At 38.8% G+C, this 18,772-nt stretch overlaps 1 protein-coding gene across 2 annotated transcripts in view; it reads right to left on the bottom strand.

Moving 5' to 3' along the window:
• Positions 1–502: 502 nt before the first annotated feature.
• The window catches only part of LOC108666628 (calpain-9), a 123,452-nt gene continuing 105,182 nt past the window's right edge, over positions 503–18,772 (bottom strand). Inside the window, exons 4-17 of one of the 2 annotated variants that reach the window (XM_018153541.2) lie at positions 18,542–18,723; positions 18,130–18,270; positions 17,618–17,792; positions 15,459–15,574; positions 14,702–14,830; positions 12,622–12,794; positions 11,351–11,640; positions 10,903–11,060; positions 10,502–10,571; positions 9,442–9,541; positions 8,183–8,310; positions 7,531–7,723; positions 7,282–7,337; positions 503–2,330 (exon numbers count right to left, since the gene is read on the bottom strand). In XM_018153541.2, coding sequence (XP_018009030.1) covers positions 2,304–2,330; positions 7,282–7,337; positions 7,531–7,723; positions 8,183–8,310; positions 9,442–9,541; positions 10,502–10,571; positions 10,903–11,060; positions 11,351–11,640; positions 12,622–12,794; positions 14,702–14,830; positions 15,459–15,574; positions 17,618–17,792; positions 18,130–18,270; positions 18,542–18,723 — 1,938 coding nt within the window. In that variant the 3' untranslated portion in view covers positions 503–2,303. The remainder of the gene's footprint in view (positions 2,331–7,281; positions 7,338–7,530; positions 7,724–8,182; positions 8,311–9,441; positions 9,542–10,501; positions 10,572–10,902; positions 11,061–11,350; positions 11,641–12,621; positions 12,795–14,701; positions 14,831–15,458; positions 15,575–17,617; positions 17,793–18,129; positions 18,271–18,541; positions 18,724–18,772) is intronic. The other variant, XM_047880987.1, reaches the window with a different exon arrangement.

Genomic DNA, 18,772 nt, shown 5'->3' with positions numbered 1-18,772 from the left:
AAAATATAGTAGCGTGTTTATATTTGATAGAGCAATATCAGCCCTTCAACGATTCTTAACCAATCGACTTGTCGATTTTGTGTGAAATTTTAACAACTTGTTGTGGGTTTTGACCCTCATAATCGCTTCTCCAGTATTGGTGATCTTTAACCATTCCGACCGACCGACCTTGTAACGACCTGCAATAAAGTAATCATAGACCAATTCTTATGGGATAGACAGAAAACAACGATATACCGTTCAACTTTCTTTATTAGCTTCATTGAAATCGAAATAAAATATCATTCAATTGCATTATTTGACATTTTCATTGACGAGGCCGTCTATCAGTTTAAATCATGCATGTTAATTATGAATCCAGTTTATGAAAATTATAGTCTATTTTATTCCGATCGGACAAACAGAATAATTTTCTACATATTGAGCGTTAAACTAATATGGCTGATCAATTTCGGACTTCGATTCGACGTACCATAAATATATATATATAATTTGAGATATTACAAAAACTAAAATTATGTAAATTGAATCCCAGCAAGCTCAAATGCCAAATTCCATGTATTGATTATGATGGGGCTTTCAAGGGCATGACAAAATAAATTCAGTCTGACTTTAGCAAACCTTTTTAATTTCTTTTCACATCAACACTAACTATTAAATAATTGGTACTATTTCACGCATTCTTCAATACCCCTCTATTTTCATGCCAATTTAAATTCCAAGTTTATAATTACCTCAGAAATCTCGGCACTTAAATAATTCTATGCCACTCATGGCCCTAATAATTATAATGAATTTCAATTGCAGCAAAGTAATTTAAATCTGTGAATTGACTTTTACAATTGAACAAATTTGCGTTGGTAACTGGTCACTGCAATGTATGAACAGTTGCTGGCAGGAGCATTGCTTCAAGTGAACAAGTAAGCTGAAAAGTCTTTGGCTCGAAATAACACGTAATGGGCAAGTTCAATTGTTTGAACTGTCTTCAGAAAATTGTGTGGCATAAACGGTAAGTATATATAATTTGTGAGCTCGCGTTTTATCCTATAAAATATCATGGGTATATTATCTCTACACGGGCGATAACCTATAATTAGAAGAATAACAAATAGTATTCGTGGCACAATTCATATTAACCTACTATTTTTGATACATTAACAATCTTGTTAGATTAGATTGATCCTCGAGATATTAGAGCTTGGGGCCGAGCCCTTTTTAATTACTAATGATGAATATTTTTACGACAAAATTAAAGTTACGTCGGAAATTGGTAGTTACAAACAAATCGCCTAAAAATTTGTCTTCATTCATTGGGAACATTAATGTTTGAATCTTTCAATGACAACGTACAGACTTGATACTTCAGAGGGCATTTACACATTAGTAATCAGAAAAATTAACTACAAAAACATTCTATGTACACAAATTGTATTACCTTAAAAGTAGCACAACTTTGGCTGTGAAATAATTGCTCATACCTAATGGTAATATAAACTTTCATATATTATTCTGCAACGAAAGCTCAACATTATTTGCAATCTGAAGCTCCTCACACCTGTAAAGGGAGCGGGGCTTCACGTATGGTCGACTTCATGGCATATGAACAATATTTACAGTATGAATAGCATCGCTTTTTTCGTGAGCCTTGGCAAGAAACTCCGCGCTTTACAGAGAAACTAACTCAGTTTTTGTTCACAAATCCAGTATACCCGGTATGGAAGCAACGTTCGACGTACAGGCAGATTCGTTCATATTCAGTAAAGGTATCCACAATAGTAACTCATGTCAGTGAATAATTATCGATATCACAAGCATGGTTTTTTATTAATATTTCATATTTACCGAATTCACTAAAGATTTTTCAGTCTGAGTAATGTTAAAAATGATAACAATAATGAAGGTAACTAATGGGAATGAAAAGTTATTGTAGAACTCGACTCGTAGGTGTGCATTTTTCGTGGTGAGTAGGAATATTTAGATATCGTTCAACTTTAAGATTTTTTTTTTGGATTGTACGGCAAAGCAGGCAGTATAGACTTATATTTCAATTTATAATTCAAATAATAACAGTTATTTTCGAAACTTGTGAATCGTGAATAATGAAAACTGGTATCTTTATCCGGTATAATTTACACTAGATGAAGCGTGAAATATTTGTAAAAATTTTGGAAATTATATTATTTTGTTGAAATTAGGCATAAATGTACGCTCTTATTTTTTTCTTGCAGGCTAAAAGAGACTTCTCGTCATTCTCAAAACTGGGCGGTTTAAACAAGAGCGCAGGTCACGGCTGAAGGGGAGACTCACGAATATATCGTCATCAGGATCATCTGTAAGGAATAACGTGTATGATATATACATGAAACTCGTATATTTAAATTGAACATCAGGATAGATTAATCTTCAGCTGTCTTGTATAGTAGAACGTATATAGTTTCAATAGGCCATGAAATTACTAAATATGGGAGGTTGATTGATTAATGTTTCGCATTTTACTCATTACTGAGCATTTTCGTGGTGCAAAAATAAAGCAGGTGAGTACACGGGAGCTATCAGGATGACCGCAGGAAAGAGATTAGATTAAAGCAGTAAATGTAGAAAGAGGAAAGTTTTGGGGTCTTCCAGTGCACAGTTGGTCTAGTTGTCAAGAATTCAAGTGCGTTGAGATCCAGCTGGTTGGTAGTTTAGACATTTCAGTTTAGACACCGAATTAGAATTGCTTCCATTATTTTAGTCTGTTAATTTTGTTTATGACGCAGAATTATATTCTGCGCCCAGTTCATTTCGCGTTAATTTGTTATTGCGGCTGTCTATAACTTTCGTTTTAGATCCACCAGAAAATAGCTGCCTTGTGGGCAGTCTAAATAAGGTTTTAGTAATCAGGCTGATATACGAATGGGTGCGGGGCACACACTCCCCCAGGTGGCACGTGTTTTTGTACATGACAAGTGCTTGCTTCAAGGCAAGTTATGTTTTTCCTTTCGACGACGCTAGTACGTAATATATATATGTAATATACGCCACCGCATATTGCCAATTGTGGCTGGTGGTTGTAGGTTGTACAATTGATATCATTTCTAATCATTTACTGAAGAATTCGTCCGTTGATTTTTCTATGCAGAGGAGCAATATGGATTTTGATGGAAAATTTGATAACTTGCCGGAATTCGGGATTTCTTACATCAGTTAAAGAGCCGTCAGTTTATTGTGGCAGGTTTTTGAATACTTACGTCCTGAAATTCAATTTCGAAATCGGAACAGACAATGAAATGAATTTCATGGATGTTAACGTTGAAGCCGCCGATTATATTCGATATAATATACTATAAGGATATAATAAATGCACATAACAGAAAGACCGTGCCAACAAGGCATTACGCTACCGCCCTTAATAAGATATATTACACTTAGAATTTATCATGTTATTTTAAAAATTGAATCATAGCAGCATTCATCACATCGAATTTTTATCAACACCCGTTACTTAAATTCACTCTTCCACAATAATAACTTTCAAAAAGTCAATCATAAAACTTAGAAAAACCAAGAAATGATGCAAGGACGCCCGGTCTCCGCAAGTCCATCGATCTTGCTATCAAATTTAATATCCCTCTGTGTAAAAAAAACGCGAACAAATCCTCAAGCAAATAATCAGAAACAACGTCAAATGAACAACCGACCAACACCGGCTACAAATGACAAACTGCTACAAGAGCCTTATTGTGATAACTGCATAACGTGTATCAACACAGCTCTTAAATCTACCTAACTTATAGGGAACAAATGTCGGATAAGACTAAACGTGCAAACAGAGGGAGTATGAGTAGCGCACCCGTTCGTATATCAATGAACATGATTACTAAACACCTTATCAAGACAGCTCACAATGCAGCTATTTTCTGGAGGCTTAAAAATATATGTAATGGACAGTCACAATGCCTAATTAACACGACAAGAATTAGTGCAGAATACAATTGTGCGTGAATACAAACGTCTATACTACCAATCAACTGGTTCTCAATGCACTTAATTAAAAACTTGACAACCAGACCAACTGTACACTGGATTACACAAAAACTCTACTCTTGCTACATTTATTGCTTCAATTTAACATATAGACTACACCCATCCTAAAAGTTTCTTTTCTACTCAGCTGCTTCATATTTGCAACATGAAGATGATCACCAAAATGTAACCACGTCGCCTAATTTAATTAACCTTTCTTTCGGAAACATTTGTTCATTTTATAATTTTACGGAAGAAATACGTCACTGTTCTTACGTGCACTTGAAACGACGTGGCCCTCTTTTTTTATTTTGATGTTATGACATTTTTTACCATGCCTAAGTAATTTTATATAGTACATTTTAAAAAGTCACTAGATTGCTTTAATCGCAGATTCAGTAGAAATTTAAAAGCGAAGAAAACACCACAAAAATTTAGCATATCTCTTTTGAAAACGTTTCGGAGACCAACTCCATCGTCAGTTCGATAAATCTAGAACACAGATAAATGCAGAAAATTAGTTTGGAGTTAATAAAAAAAACACACACAGAAGTTAAAAACCTAAATTTACAGACAAAGGGCAGAATAATAAAGTAAGTACCAATCTATTCACAATTTCTAATGGCTAAGAACTATAGGCAGCATTTAAACTAGGCTTCTCTTTAAAAATATACAATGATTCCAAAATTCGCAGATCGGAAGCACCAGAACTATAAGCTAAAACCTTAAAGTCTGTGTCGGACATTGGTGCTTCCGACCTGCGTATTTTGGAATCATTGTATATTTTTAAAGAGAAGCCTAGTTTAAATGCTGCCTATAGTTCTTATCCATTAGAAATTGTGAATAGATAGGTACTTACTTCATTATTCTGCCCTTTGTCTGTAAATTTAGGTTTTTAACTTCTGTGTGTGTTTTTTTTATTAACTCCAAACTAATTTTCTGCATTTATCTGTGTTTTAGATTTATCGAACTGACGATGGAGCTGGTCTCCGAAACGTTTTCAAAAGAGATATGCTAAATTTTTGTGGAGTTTTCTTCGCTTTTAAATTTATAGTACATTTAATATTATTCTAGTATTCTATTTTTGTTTTATTCACCGCCTATCAATAAGTATTTAGATCCAGATAAAGATGATAATATTATTCGATTATATCATTAAAACCTGAACGGTTGGTTTCTTACTCGATCACGAGGATAACCGGTCATGATGATGCGAGTGTTATTTTTTTAACCTTGCAACATTAGAGAGAAAATTATACTGACAGACCAAGAAAATAAACAGTTCTAGCCAATAATAGTTCATCAGTCAATTAAACAAATCCTGACGTCAGTAGCTTAAAAGTTAAACTCTATTATGAAAATAACGTCAGTATTTCGAGTGAAAGTCAACAGAGCAATCAAGATCAAGATTTTGTCTCGTATATCAGGCTTAAAGAGAATCTACGTTAAAAAAAGATCGTCCTAAACGTACAATGAAATGATCGTGAATTTAATTCGCTGTTAACACTTTCAAAGTAGTGTTTTGGCGAAGTTTTAAAGTTGTACTAAGGACAAGAACGAGCCCCAATTGGACCAAGCCTTTTTCGAATTTCTTCAATTATTTACATTCATACGGTACAAATTTTACTCGATCAATAACTGTCACTACGCAGTTTGGAAATATCCTCAACTAGACTAGGCCCTTTGTCTCTCGTGCAAATTTCCACCTTGACAGAGATATCAATAAGATGGTTATATTTTATTATTTTGAATTTATCCAAGAATTTATAAATTCAGCTTCATGTTACAGATATATTACGAGAAAACGGAATTTAGTGCACGGAATGGGTCAGAATCTGACTCGTACTATTCAATCATTTGGTTAACCATTGAGTGGCACCAAACAAGAGATTTTGTAAAATTACTTTAGTAAGAAACCGAAGCTGGTCAACTACCTTTTAAAATGATAAATAAGACGAAATCTTATTTTTATTTTCAGCCATTTTAGAAGGTTAAATTGCCAGAAACCAGCCCTGTTGTTGGATAAGATATTTCCAAAAACCGCGTTAGTTGTTATTTATTGTAAAAAGTTGTCACGTATTATAAATGTTCATAATTTACTGATTATCCTTCTCATCTTGACCGCCAAAAAATTCTTGAACCTGTCGCAATTGCAGGACCGAGTACCAACAGACAACTGTTTTTTTTAATTCAACACAGTTTTAATTGAATGCATTTATATATCTATTTTTTTTTCATCAAGGCCTGATGTTTTATCACTATATTACAGTCTATCATTTCTGTTTTCATTTTTGCTCGAGAGATTTAACGCTATTTCCATACTAGAGTTTAACTTCATATCTACTGACGTCAGGATTTGTATAATTGACTTATGAACTGAGTTTTTCTTGTTATCTCTCAAACAAGAAATATGTTAAACACATTGGCATGTTGGCAACATTCTCTCACTAATGTTGCACAGTTCAACAAAGGACAAAGTCTCAACAGCATGACTTATTATCATCAAGGACGTGCAGCAAACCAACCGTTTTTGTTTTAATGGCATAATCGAATAATAATATCATCTCTATGTGGAAATAAATACTTATTGATGGGCGATGAATAAAGTAAAGATGCAATACGACTAAATGCACTATATAACATTAAATAAAGAAGACCAATTAATAACCTAGCAAGTTTAAGGCTTTAATGGCACAATCGAATAAGAAACCCACCTTTATATGCAACTGAAGACTTAGAAATAGGCGGTGTACGAAAAAAAAGATGAGCTACGGCTACATGCACTATATAACATTAAAATAACGGTGAAGTCAAATAAATAACCTACAGAGATACATAATAGTATATAGCTCAGGTCACTCTGAATGTAATGGTTGGGGCGCGACTGAAGGTCGAAGGAATCTTTTGTACTGAATCGATCCGTTAATTTTTGTGATATCTGATTTATAATTAACGATTATTTATAATTTATTATTTGGCAAGTGTCTACATAAAAAATTATCGTGGGATACCATTTCCAACATAGGTAGAAATTTTAATTTTAGTGGGAGGATTCAGACATTGCATAACCGGGAATACCCCGTAACGATAATAAATTTATTATCGTGAGAATCGTTCAAATGCATCAGAACGCTCTTAGATAATTACGGATCAGGCCTCAAACTCACAAATGTACACATAATCAACATTTGAATTAGTAAATGTTTTCTCGTAATAATATACAAGAACATTCCCTACGTATTTGGTATATATATTATGGGTCCCTACATTACTCACCTCTTCTAAAGATAGTGGATTGCCTTTCATTTTCGTATCGATGCTGTGGTAGCGCTCTGAAAAATATGCAACGATCAATAATATTGAGAAATTCATCATTAAAATTGATAATTTACTTTAATATTGCAATTAAAGTAAAAATAGTAAATATTTAAAGTAAATAGTAAAAAGTAAATATCACACATCTTATATGATATCATATCGCCAAATAAACCTGTATAAATTTCGTTAAGCCGTTATGATGCTCACCGTGCGCGAGATGCAGCCTGACCATGGCCATGACGAAGGCCTCAGCGGTGAGCACGCTGTTCTTAGCGAACCTGAGCACGAGGCACTCGAGCACCTTGTTGCTCACAGTCACCCCGGCCTCCCATAGCGCCCCACGCAGGGCGTACGAGCTCGTCTTGCCTACGCCGCCGCGGTCGAACTTTGAGAACGCCGTCTGGAAAATATATAGTTTTCTAATGTATTTGATATAGTTTATTTTTAGTCGCTGCTAGATAATATTTTTTAGGTCGACAAGAGGTTATGGACAAGAGAAATGTGGCTGATAAGTGGAGTTTGTATTTAAAATAACAAACAACATCTTAGCGATCTCTCTAATGATTGAATAGGATAACTTATGGATATTACCATTATTATTACCTTCCCACAAACATACAAAAAAATCCCAATCGAATAATCATTCTTCACAGAAATATGTTATATCATTAACAACGACACCGCCATTTCTGCCACACTACGCCACATCACCCAGCGTCCTTATGCCACACTGTTTGCAACATGCCACACTGTTTGCAGCACGATACACTGTTTGCAGCACGCCACACTGTTTGCAGCACGCCACACTGTTTGCAGCATGCCACACTGTTCACAACATGCCACACCATTCCCTCCTCACCCGCCAGAACTGGAGCATGAGCAGCAGAGGCGGCGCATCGGTGGCCGCCAGTTTGCCGCTGATGTTGTAGTCGCGCAGCATGACCAGGCTCTTGGCCAGCTCCAGGGAGGGCTTCTCCAGCAGCAAAACTGAGGGACATATGGATCGTTATGCTGGGGGACCAATGGACCATTATACTGGGGGCAAATAGACCATCATTGTCCTGGGGGGCCGAACAGACCACTATACTGGGGGCCCCAAACAGGTCATCATTATATTTGGGCCAAACAGATCATCAATATACTGTGGGGCCAACGACTGTTATCCCGGGGGCCAACGGACAATTATGCTGGTGGCCAAGTAGACCATCATTATATCGGAGGCCAATACTGGGGGCAAAACAGACCATTATACTGGGGGCCAATGGTCCATTATACTGGGGACCAAACAGACCATCATTATACTGTGGACCAAACAAACCATCATTTTGCTGCGGGGCCAAACAAACCATCATTGTACCGGGAGCCAAGCAGACCATTATACTGGGGGACCACTGACCATTATACTGGGTACTACATCAACGTATCAGTGTTTAGATGCGCTACTGATAGTACACTGACTGTACACTGACAGTACACCATCTCCTGTACTCAGACAATATTTATGCAAATGAGCTCGGTGACGGGCGCCATACCTCAACAGATTTAAAATCAAATAAATGTCAAACAACGATTATTAAAGGTAACAACGAATTTTTTTCACCTAAGAATCATCTTACTAATGTGATGTATAAGGTTTTATAATTATATTTTAGCAAAAGTTGTGATTTCGAAGATTAAAGAGCTCGTTATTTCGCTGTAATCTTCCGTTTTGTTCATGATACAAAATGTTCATCAGTTTTTCATTCAGAACCTCGAATCATAGAGACACTGAAATCTTTTTACAGTATTTTTTGTAATATCTATTAGGCACTGAGGTAGCCTTCAAAAATATATGTGTAATATATAGCTTAGTGCTATAGTATATCTATAAATGATATAGTAAATATTATCATGATTCTATGATAATTATCATTACATTTGTATATATGGTAATATTCAATACCATACGAGCATCTATAAATGATATATAGTTTATACTATTTGGGAATATAATATAATCATCACGGTACTCACACTTTCAGTTCTTAGCAAGCAGCTTATGCAGCGTCGTGTGATAATATTCAATACTATTCGAACATCTATAAATGATATATAGTTTATTATATATATCATACTCACACTTCCAGTTCTTGGCAAGCAGCTTATGCAGCGTCGTGGCGTCCAGTTCAGCAGGCAGCTTGCTCACCAGCCGCTGCACTGCCTGCCGCCCGTCCCGCGACTTGACAAATTTTTACGCATTATTAAGGTATCAAGTAAATTATATGTATCAATAATTCAAATGCAAATGAAACACAAAAATCTACCTTATCATAATTGAGATATGGTGATTTTCTTTAGCGTTTTCTTTGCTCTGTGAATTCAAGCTTAATATACGATTGACGCAAACTAATGATATAACAACGAATATTTAAGCTTGGAGAAAGCAAGCTTTTTGTGGTCATTTCGTTGAAATACAACAAAGTTCGACAAGAAAAATGCAAACATGCATTATAGAACAATTAGTGGTTCCCTTTCATATGAAATCATTTAAATTTTCGTCAATTGGATACATATTTATATACTGGCCTTCATTCGATTCTTATGGATGGCAATTCTAATACAAAAAGGATATATCTACTCAAAAATTTAGCATATAATGTTCTACAAGAAAATGGGCGGGGTCATAAAGGAAAGAAAGAGGGTCGTATATAAGGAAGGAAACTGAAGATTTTTTGGGGAATTCAATTGATCAATTAATTAATTATTTATTTATTTTTTTGGTTGCTTGAGTAACATAATTCCAAATTTTGTGAAACCAACTAATTCACGCAATATCAAAACTGAATTATAAACATGCCCTAAAGCAAGGTCAATTGATATGAGAATGAAAGCATGGATGACAATTGATATGAAATAATAATAATATAGCAGTTTCAGCGTTTATTAGGTCGTAGGCCTTTCGCTAATTCTTAACATTGCAGAACATTCACAGCATTTTGCGGTCTCGAACTCGCAACTCACTGCTACAATTCTAGTATGCTTAACCGCCCGGCCTCCTTACCGATTCTGACCCAGAAACTGGCGCACAGAGCTGGGATCGAACCCGCGCCTCTCTGCGCCAATCCTGGTACTATGAACTGTAACCACTGTGCCACCCTGAAAATGAAAAGAATCGAAGCAAAAATAACTTCAGACTCACAGGTTTGCTAATATCCTCGGTGCTGCTGAGACTCATCGAGCGGAAAACCATGTTGTCCTCGTTCACTTCCCTGGAACAAATGAAATATTTTGAATCCAGATTCATTCATAAAAAACATGTTTTCGAACTATACAAAATTCATACTGACATTCATCCGTCAGGATGAGCAGGAGGCCACACTCACCATATGCTGCTCTGCTCGTCGCCACACTCACCATATGCTGCTCTGCTCGTCGCCACACTCACCATATGCTGCTCTGCTCGTCGCTACACTCGCCATATGCTGCTCTGCTCGTCGCTACACTCGCCATATGCTGCTCTGCTCGTCGCCACACTCACCATATGCTGCTCTGCTCGTCGCCACACTCACCATATGCTGCTCTGCTCGTCGCCACACTCACCATATGCTGCTCTGCTCGTCCGTCAGTATGCGCAGCAGGAAGCGTACTTCACAGTTGGGGTGCTGCGTGTGGGGCACCACCATGTAGTCGCCGGGGGGCAGCGTGAAGAACGTCACCGTCTCCCTGGCCGTGCTGTAGTTGGTCACGTCCAACGGCACCTGAAGCGTGAGGCGTCATGCGCGGTAAGAATGCGAACATAATAGGTATGAATAGAATGCAAACTATAGATACCTAATTCATGGGCATAATACTTGAAAATTGCAATACATTGTATCCAGTTGCACGCATTCACAGAATATATTTATGCAAAACGACTGCAGTTGTAATTAATCGCCCATAACTATTTGCTGAGCACAGATATCCCTGTTGGATATGTCTAAAAAAAATTGTTGTATCTGTCAGGAAGGTAGATTAGTATTGCACTACTGACTAAATGCAACTAACTCACCTGATTATTGACAAATGTTGGGGTAAGTCTCGAAAGATTAGCGGGAATTTCATAAACAGCGAAGCCTATTGGATGCAAGACTCTTCTCCTCCTCTTCTCGGCCGCCGCGCTGCTGCCGTTATTGCTGGCAATTGTGTTGGTGATTGTGTTATTGGGGGAGTTGTTGAGTGCACTTAAGGAGGCTGTAAGAGCTGTCTCGTACTGCTGTGTCACTGACACGACCACGTGACACTTGGAGAGTCCTGCTCTAGGGATCTGGACGTGGAACTGGGGGTTGTGCGATATCGTATCTGTGACAGAAGAAAAACGTGCAAAGTCATCAGCATTCACATTTAAACGAGGGCATACGCGTTGGGGATTTTAGGTTTTTTAAACCAAACTTCTACTGAAATAATGAATCTTTGGATATGCTTTGCCTTTAACATAAATTCACTAATGTATCGAATCCAAAAAATAACGGATTTGTTTAGAAAAATATATTTTAAAAATAAAAATAGTAGTTTTAGTCCTGTAACAATAGCGCAGGCCATATTTATTAAACTAAATCAAAGTCTAATTGAAAATTTGTTCACTAGCTCAGTCTATGCTCTGCTTACCTGCATGCTCGACTTGAAGCCTTCTTATTCATGAACCACCAACACTAAAGTGAAGCCAAGGACACTGTAGACTAGTCGCTTGAATATCATTACGACTTGACTCAGTCTTACGACTTAGCCTCTTCTATTTACTATATTTCCTTTCCCGTATCGTTCCCGCCATACTTTACATGCTACGTGCAACTCACAGGCATACTGGACCCCATACTTTAAATGCTATGTGTAATTCACCCGCGTACTGGGGCCCACCCCCCACGTTGTACCCCAACTCACCCGCGTACTGGGTCCCACCCCCCGCGTTGTACCCCAACTCACCCGCGTACTGGGGCCCACCCCCCGCGTTGTATACTGGGGCCCACCCCCAGCGTTGTACCCCAACTCACCCGCGTACTGGGGCCCACCCCCAGCGTTGTACCCCAACTCACCCGCGTACTGGGGCCCAATCCCAGCGTTGTACCCCAACTCACCCGCATACTGGGGCCCACCCCCCGCGTTGCACCCCAACTCACCCGCGTACTGGGGCCCACCCCCCGCATTGTACCCCAACTCATCCGCGTACTGGGGCCCACCCCCGCGTTGTACCCCAACTCACCCGCGTACTGGGGCCCACCCCTGCGTTGGACCTCAACTCACCCGCATACTGGGGCCCACCCCCAGCGTTTTACCCCAACTCACCCGCGTACTGGGGCCCACCCCCCGCGTTGTACCCGGCCCTCCAGCGGCGGCGGGCCAGCACAGCCCGCCAGGGTTTCTTGGAGTGCAGCGCGGGTTCGTTCATCCAGTCGTCGGGGCCAACGTGTACGACGTCCAGCTGACTGAAGTGCCGGATGAAGTCGTCGAAACCCATCCTGTGCAAGTTAAATAACAAACGAAGTGTTATATATTCGTCGAAACCCATCCTGTGCAAATTAAATTGCAAACTAAATGTTATATAGTCGTCGAAACCCATCCTGTTTAAAATAAATAAGCAAATTAAATGTTATATATTCGTCGAAACTCATCCTGTGGAAATTAAATAGCCAACGAAATGTTTTATATTCGTCGAAACCCATCCTGTGGAAATTAAATTGCGACCGAAATGTTTAAAATTCATTTGGAATACTTTACAACACCTGAGGAATTCCATTAACCTTGTGCGTTGCTTTCTTGCTTTGCTATCAAATTATTGTCTGTTATTAACTTTCTTGAATGCAACTAGGAAATTTAAATAATTTTTTATGCAGATGGGAAATTCTAAATTTAAATGATTTTAATGAAATCTTATTTTTGGAAACTGAAATTAGCATTAAACGTATCTTTTCGAATATATCAATCGTCGTTAATGTTATTCGATGGCATATAGTAATGACAGTCAATATAGACGGCGTAGTGGAAACTTGATCCATGTTTTCTTGTCCGAAAAGAAAATTAAAATTTTTTAAATTAACATTGAAGTACGAAGCCAAATCGTGCTTGTTTTATTTGATCTTAAATTATAAATTATTTTTTGCTCAAAATGTCAAAGTTTCCCTTCTATTAATAAGAACAGGTTTTAAATCTGTAAATAATTCACTCACAAGATATTAGTGTCCAAGAATTTAAAAGCAAAGAAAAGTCCACAAAAATTCATATCTTTATAGAAAACGTTTCGGAGACCAGCTCTATCGTCAGTTCGTAGAATCTTTAATCACAAATCAGAAGTCACAAATTAATACATTGAAAGCGCAGAACGAAATTAAAATCCTGAATTTACAAGTAATAAACGGAGCAAAAAAAAAGAAATATCTATTAACAATTTCAAGGGGATAGGAGCTAGCAGCTGAATTCAAACTAGGCGCCTAAGTTTAAAGATGTACAGTGATTCTAAAATGCGCAAATTGAAAGTCCCGGAGGTGGAAGCTAACACCCTAAAGTCACTGTCAGAAATAGGGACATCACACTGCTCGGCGTGAGCCCGCACAGCCGAATGAGGGGGGCGCGATAGCAACTGTCCGGTTCTACAACTCCTGCCCTTATGCTCAGAGATCCCGGAATAAAGATTGCGTGATGTCATCCCGACGTACGCAGATGCACATCGTGCACAACAATATTGATAAAACAGGGACGATCGCATATGAAATCGGTTTATCAATATTGTTGTGCGCGATGTGCATCTACGTACGTCGGGATGACATCACGCAATCTTTATTCCAGGGTCTCTGAGCATAAGGGCAGGAGTTGTAGAACCGGACAGTTGCTATCGCGCCCACCTCATTCGGCTGTGCGCGCTCACGCCGAGCAGTGTGATGTCCCTTTTTCTGACAGTGACTTTAGGGTGTTAGCTTCCACCTCCGGGACTTCCGATTTGCGCATTTTAGAATCACTGTACATCTTTAAACTTAGGCCCAGTTTGAATTCAGCTGCTAGCTCCAATCCCCTTGAAATTGTTAATAGATAGTTCTTTTTTTTTTTGCTCCGTCTATTACTTGTAAATTTAGGTTTTTAATTTCGTTCTGAGCTTTCAATGTATTAATTTGTGACTTCTGATTTGTGATTATAGATTCTACGAACTGACGATGGAGCTGGTCTCCGAAACGTTTTCTATAAAGATATGAATTTTTGTGCACTCTTCTTTGCTTTTAAATTCTTAGTTAATTTGCGATTTAAGCAAACAAGTGATATAAATTCATATTAGTGTCCTAAATGTATGTGGAATTTTTGAGCAATATTATAATTCACCATCAATACTCATTATTATAATTGATAATAATGAACGTCTGTAGCATAAGGCACTCACCAAAATTCTCCCTCGTTGCGTACTCGTACGCTCAGCAATTCCTTGTCGCGCTCAGACAGAGATTCCCATTCCCATGACCGCTCACTCCAGGGACCATTCCACTCGCCCGCCCCCCACGGGTTCCGTAACCTGGACATTTAACCTTAAATAAGTTCGAAATTTAAATAAATTTGAAGTTTGAATAATTTCATTGTATAGTCGTGGGACAAAAGAATCTACATGCATGCATTTGATCACACAAAAGCAGATTAATTTCTTAAACCTATTAGAATGCAGTCCATGACAGTGTGACAAATTTAGAATCACTCTAGTCAAAAAAAAAAAAAAATTTGAATGACATTGATTACTCAGGAATTTACATTTCCTATTCATTTAGTATGCATCATATTAGATTGATTATTATTCCTCGCTATTTAAAAAAATGTTGGCAAGTCTTCTAGGAAGATAAAAGAGAGATTATTGAAAAATTCGTATTTTGCATTCCGTTCTGGTATTTTTTCCTCTCCAAGATAGCGCTAACCAACAATATGAATATTTATTAAACAATCTTAGATCCAGCAAACTTTTTTGGGAACAATGGGCCAAATTTGCAGTGAATGTTACCACTCAACGCACGAGGTGCACCACTCACCGTACGAGGGGCACTACTCACCGTACGAAGGGCACCACTCACCGTACGAAGGGCACCACTCACCGCACGAGGGGCACCACTCACCGTACGAGGGGCACCACTCACCGCACGAGGGGCACCACTCACCGTACGAGGGGCGCCACGCCCATCTTGCTCCTGACGCGGGCGAGGCCCGTGACGCTGTACGCGTGCTGCGTCACGAGGCCGTTACGCAACTGCAGCGCCGCCCCCCCGTCCTTGTTCTGCGTATAACATAACACGCATTATACGCACGTGTCTCCAACATAACACACGCGTTATACGCACNACACAGGCTTGATACGCACGTGTCTCCAACATAACACAGGCTTGATACGCACGTGTCTCCAACATAACACAGGCTTGATACGCACGTGTCTCCAACATAACACACGGATGGAATGCACATTTCTTCAGTTTATTTTTTCGTCGTGAACAATTAGTGCTTCTAGTTTTGCCGGACACGGAAGTTATGTAATATTATTATTCTCATTTACGAAAATTTAACGACGTAAAATTAATGGACGATTAAATAAAATGATTTACTTTTTCTCCAATCCGAAAAGCGTAGCTGGTAAATTCAAATGAACGGTGAAACAAAAAAAAAATTTAACCAATTTATGATTGAAGAGAAGAATGTCGAATCACTGAATAGGAATGATGGCACTGGGTATTCATCCTTCCATCAGAAATCATCAATTCACTTCCAAAGGTGTACTTAATAAATAGAATTTGGTATGAAATTTGAGAAATTATGTGCTCTCAAAAAAAAAAATAAATGCGTCATATTAGGAGGAATAGCGACACAGGAATAGAGACACAACTGAGTTAATTAATTAAGTAGCACTGTTATGCCAATTTGCAGGGCCAAACTGGGTCAGGAAAACACAGTCGCGCGCAAAATATGCATCGCTATTTGGGCGAATTCTCTCTCCTTTTTCTGAGTATACGGAATAAATCCACTAATTCCTCGCAATGCCCCTTCATTAAGACAATGAAAAAAAAATTTAGGCACTAAACGTGGAGGCATCTGCACATCGAACACAAAAAATATACATGTTTAACTAGCGAAAAAAATGCAATTTGTACACTTTAACCATTAATTTGCTCATTACTAAACGAAATTCTTGTTTTACGTCTAAAATCAAGTGTTCCTTTACCGCGACTTTAATACAAAAATCTCTAGGCATCAGCACTTGAAACTTGGCATTAAACGGGGCGAGAGGATCGCCTCTATAGAGCAGCTCCTGAAACGTTAATTAGTTCCGCTAGCCTCGAATAATCAACTAAACTGGGCTTGCATCAAGCTTGATCTAAGCCCTCGCGGGCCAGACCAACGCCTGTTTTCCGCTAGCCTCGAATAATCAACTAAACTGGGCTTGCATCAAGCCTGATCTACGGCAACGGCAGCCAGACCAAAACCTGTTGGGCTTTCATTAAGTCTAATCTACGCCAACGGCAGTCTGACCAACGCCTGCTGGGCTTGCATGAATCCCGATCTACGCCCACGCCGGCCTGACCAACACCTGCTGCATGGGCTTGCATCAACAAGCCTGATCTAAGCCCATGCCAGCCTGACCAACTCCTGCTGGGCTTACATGAATCCCGATCTACGCCCACGCTAGCCAGACCAACACCTGCTGCGCTTGCATCAAGCCTGATCTACGCCCACGCCAGCCCGATCTACGCCCACGCTAGCCAGACCAACACCTGCTGTTAATACATATTATTAATACATAATAAATATTTTAACTAATACAATAATAAAATATTGTAATAGGATACAATATTTTAACTTGGATACAATATTACCATAAAAATATTCTTCTTTTAAATAAAACAAGTTTCAACTTCATAACGTTCTTAGTTTTTTATTTATTAACTAATTAAAAGGGTCAGTTAATTCTGGTTTACCCTGTATTATAAGTCTACATAATTAACTTCAAAAATTTCACTGCCATACAGATAGAAGGTAGTAAGAACAATAAAACATAATACTGGCATGAGGTTTCTGTTGGCGAAAAAATTATATTAATAATAATCATATCATTATCACTCCTAGACTTCAATATGCTATATTGACCTTGACATCATCATAATAATATCAATATAATATTATTGATAATATTATGATACACAATACATTTACAATCCATTACCCGATACAATATACCATATAGACTATGATAAAATGATATCAGCAAGAGGTAATTACACAGTATTGACAATAATATCATAATAATAACATTCAGAAGATCAAGACTCACGCTGTTAATAGAAGCGACAAGAAGCGAAGACCTCGGCACGGCGGAATTAAGCACTTGGTAGCAGAGGAATTTTTCCTGCAGTGAAAGCGGGAAACTCTGCACGATGCCCCCCGTCAGATCCTGCAGCGCCCGCGTCGTGAAACCAGACTGCAGAGACTCGTAGCTGCCGTACAGTCTGCAGGGATTAGGGTGACAACAGTTAACTGCAGAGACTCGTAGCTGCCGTACAGTCTGTTGACAACAGTTAACTGCAGAGACTCGTATCTGCCGTACAGTCTGATGGGGTTAGGGTGACAACAGTTAACTGCAGAGACTCATAGCTGCCGTACAGTCTGCATGGGATATGGTGGTTACAGTTAACTGCAGAGAGTCGTAGCAGAGACTGCAGCAGCGAGAGCAGGGGTTAGGGCGACTAGTGTTAACTGCGTGATGTGGTAGCAGTTTACATTCTCAAGTATTCTATTCGATCCTGATGTTTTGCTTCTCATCAGAATGTGCCGCTGATTACTCACTTTGCATAGGCTTTTTCTAAGAGAGCTGCCCAGAACTCGGTGGGGTCTGTGCTGTGCAGGTACACGAGTCTTCCCTTGTTCGTAGGTAGCCTGTCGTCCACCACCACCTCCACCCACTCGCCAAACTGCCAGAACCGAAACCTGCCAGCCAGGAAATACATTTTTAATTTCAGCACGCATGAACTCCCTACCATTACGTACCTTTATTCAAAACAGGATTTCTAGTTTAAATTATATATTCAAAATTCTAGTTTGAATTATAATTGTATCTATCACACTAAATTATTGACCATAAGTTGGAAATGGTTTATCATTACGTTCCTTTATTCAAAACGGGAATAAATTTAGGTTAAATTTTATTGGTATCCGTCACACTGAAATAATGACCATATGTTGGAAATTGTTGCAGCACCTGAAGATGCCGCAGTATGTGTGGTCGAAGGCCTGGTCGGGCGGGACGACTCTGTCGAGGAACTTAGGGGTGAGGGTGAGGGTGGACACCGCCTGCAGCAGCCAGCAGTCGCCGTGCTCGCCGCGCTCTACATCGAAGCGCGTCGCGCCCTCCGCTATAAACTTGGGCCGAGCGCAGATCTCCTGAACACCAGACTCGATTAGAAACACTCGATTAAAATTTCTGCAGTTA

This window comes from Hyalella azteca, unplaced genomic scaffold (assembly GCF_000764305.2).
Source record: "Hyalella azteca isolate HAZT.00-mixed unplaced genomic scaffold, Hazt_2.0.2 contig6751, whole genome shotgun sequence".
NCBI classification, from domain to species: Eukaryota; Metazoa; Arthropoda; class Malacostraca; order Amphipoda; family Hyalellidae; genus Hyalella; species Hyalella azteca.
Note: the sequence above shows the minus strand (reverse complement) of the source record. Positions and strands in the feature narration are given on the sequence as shown.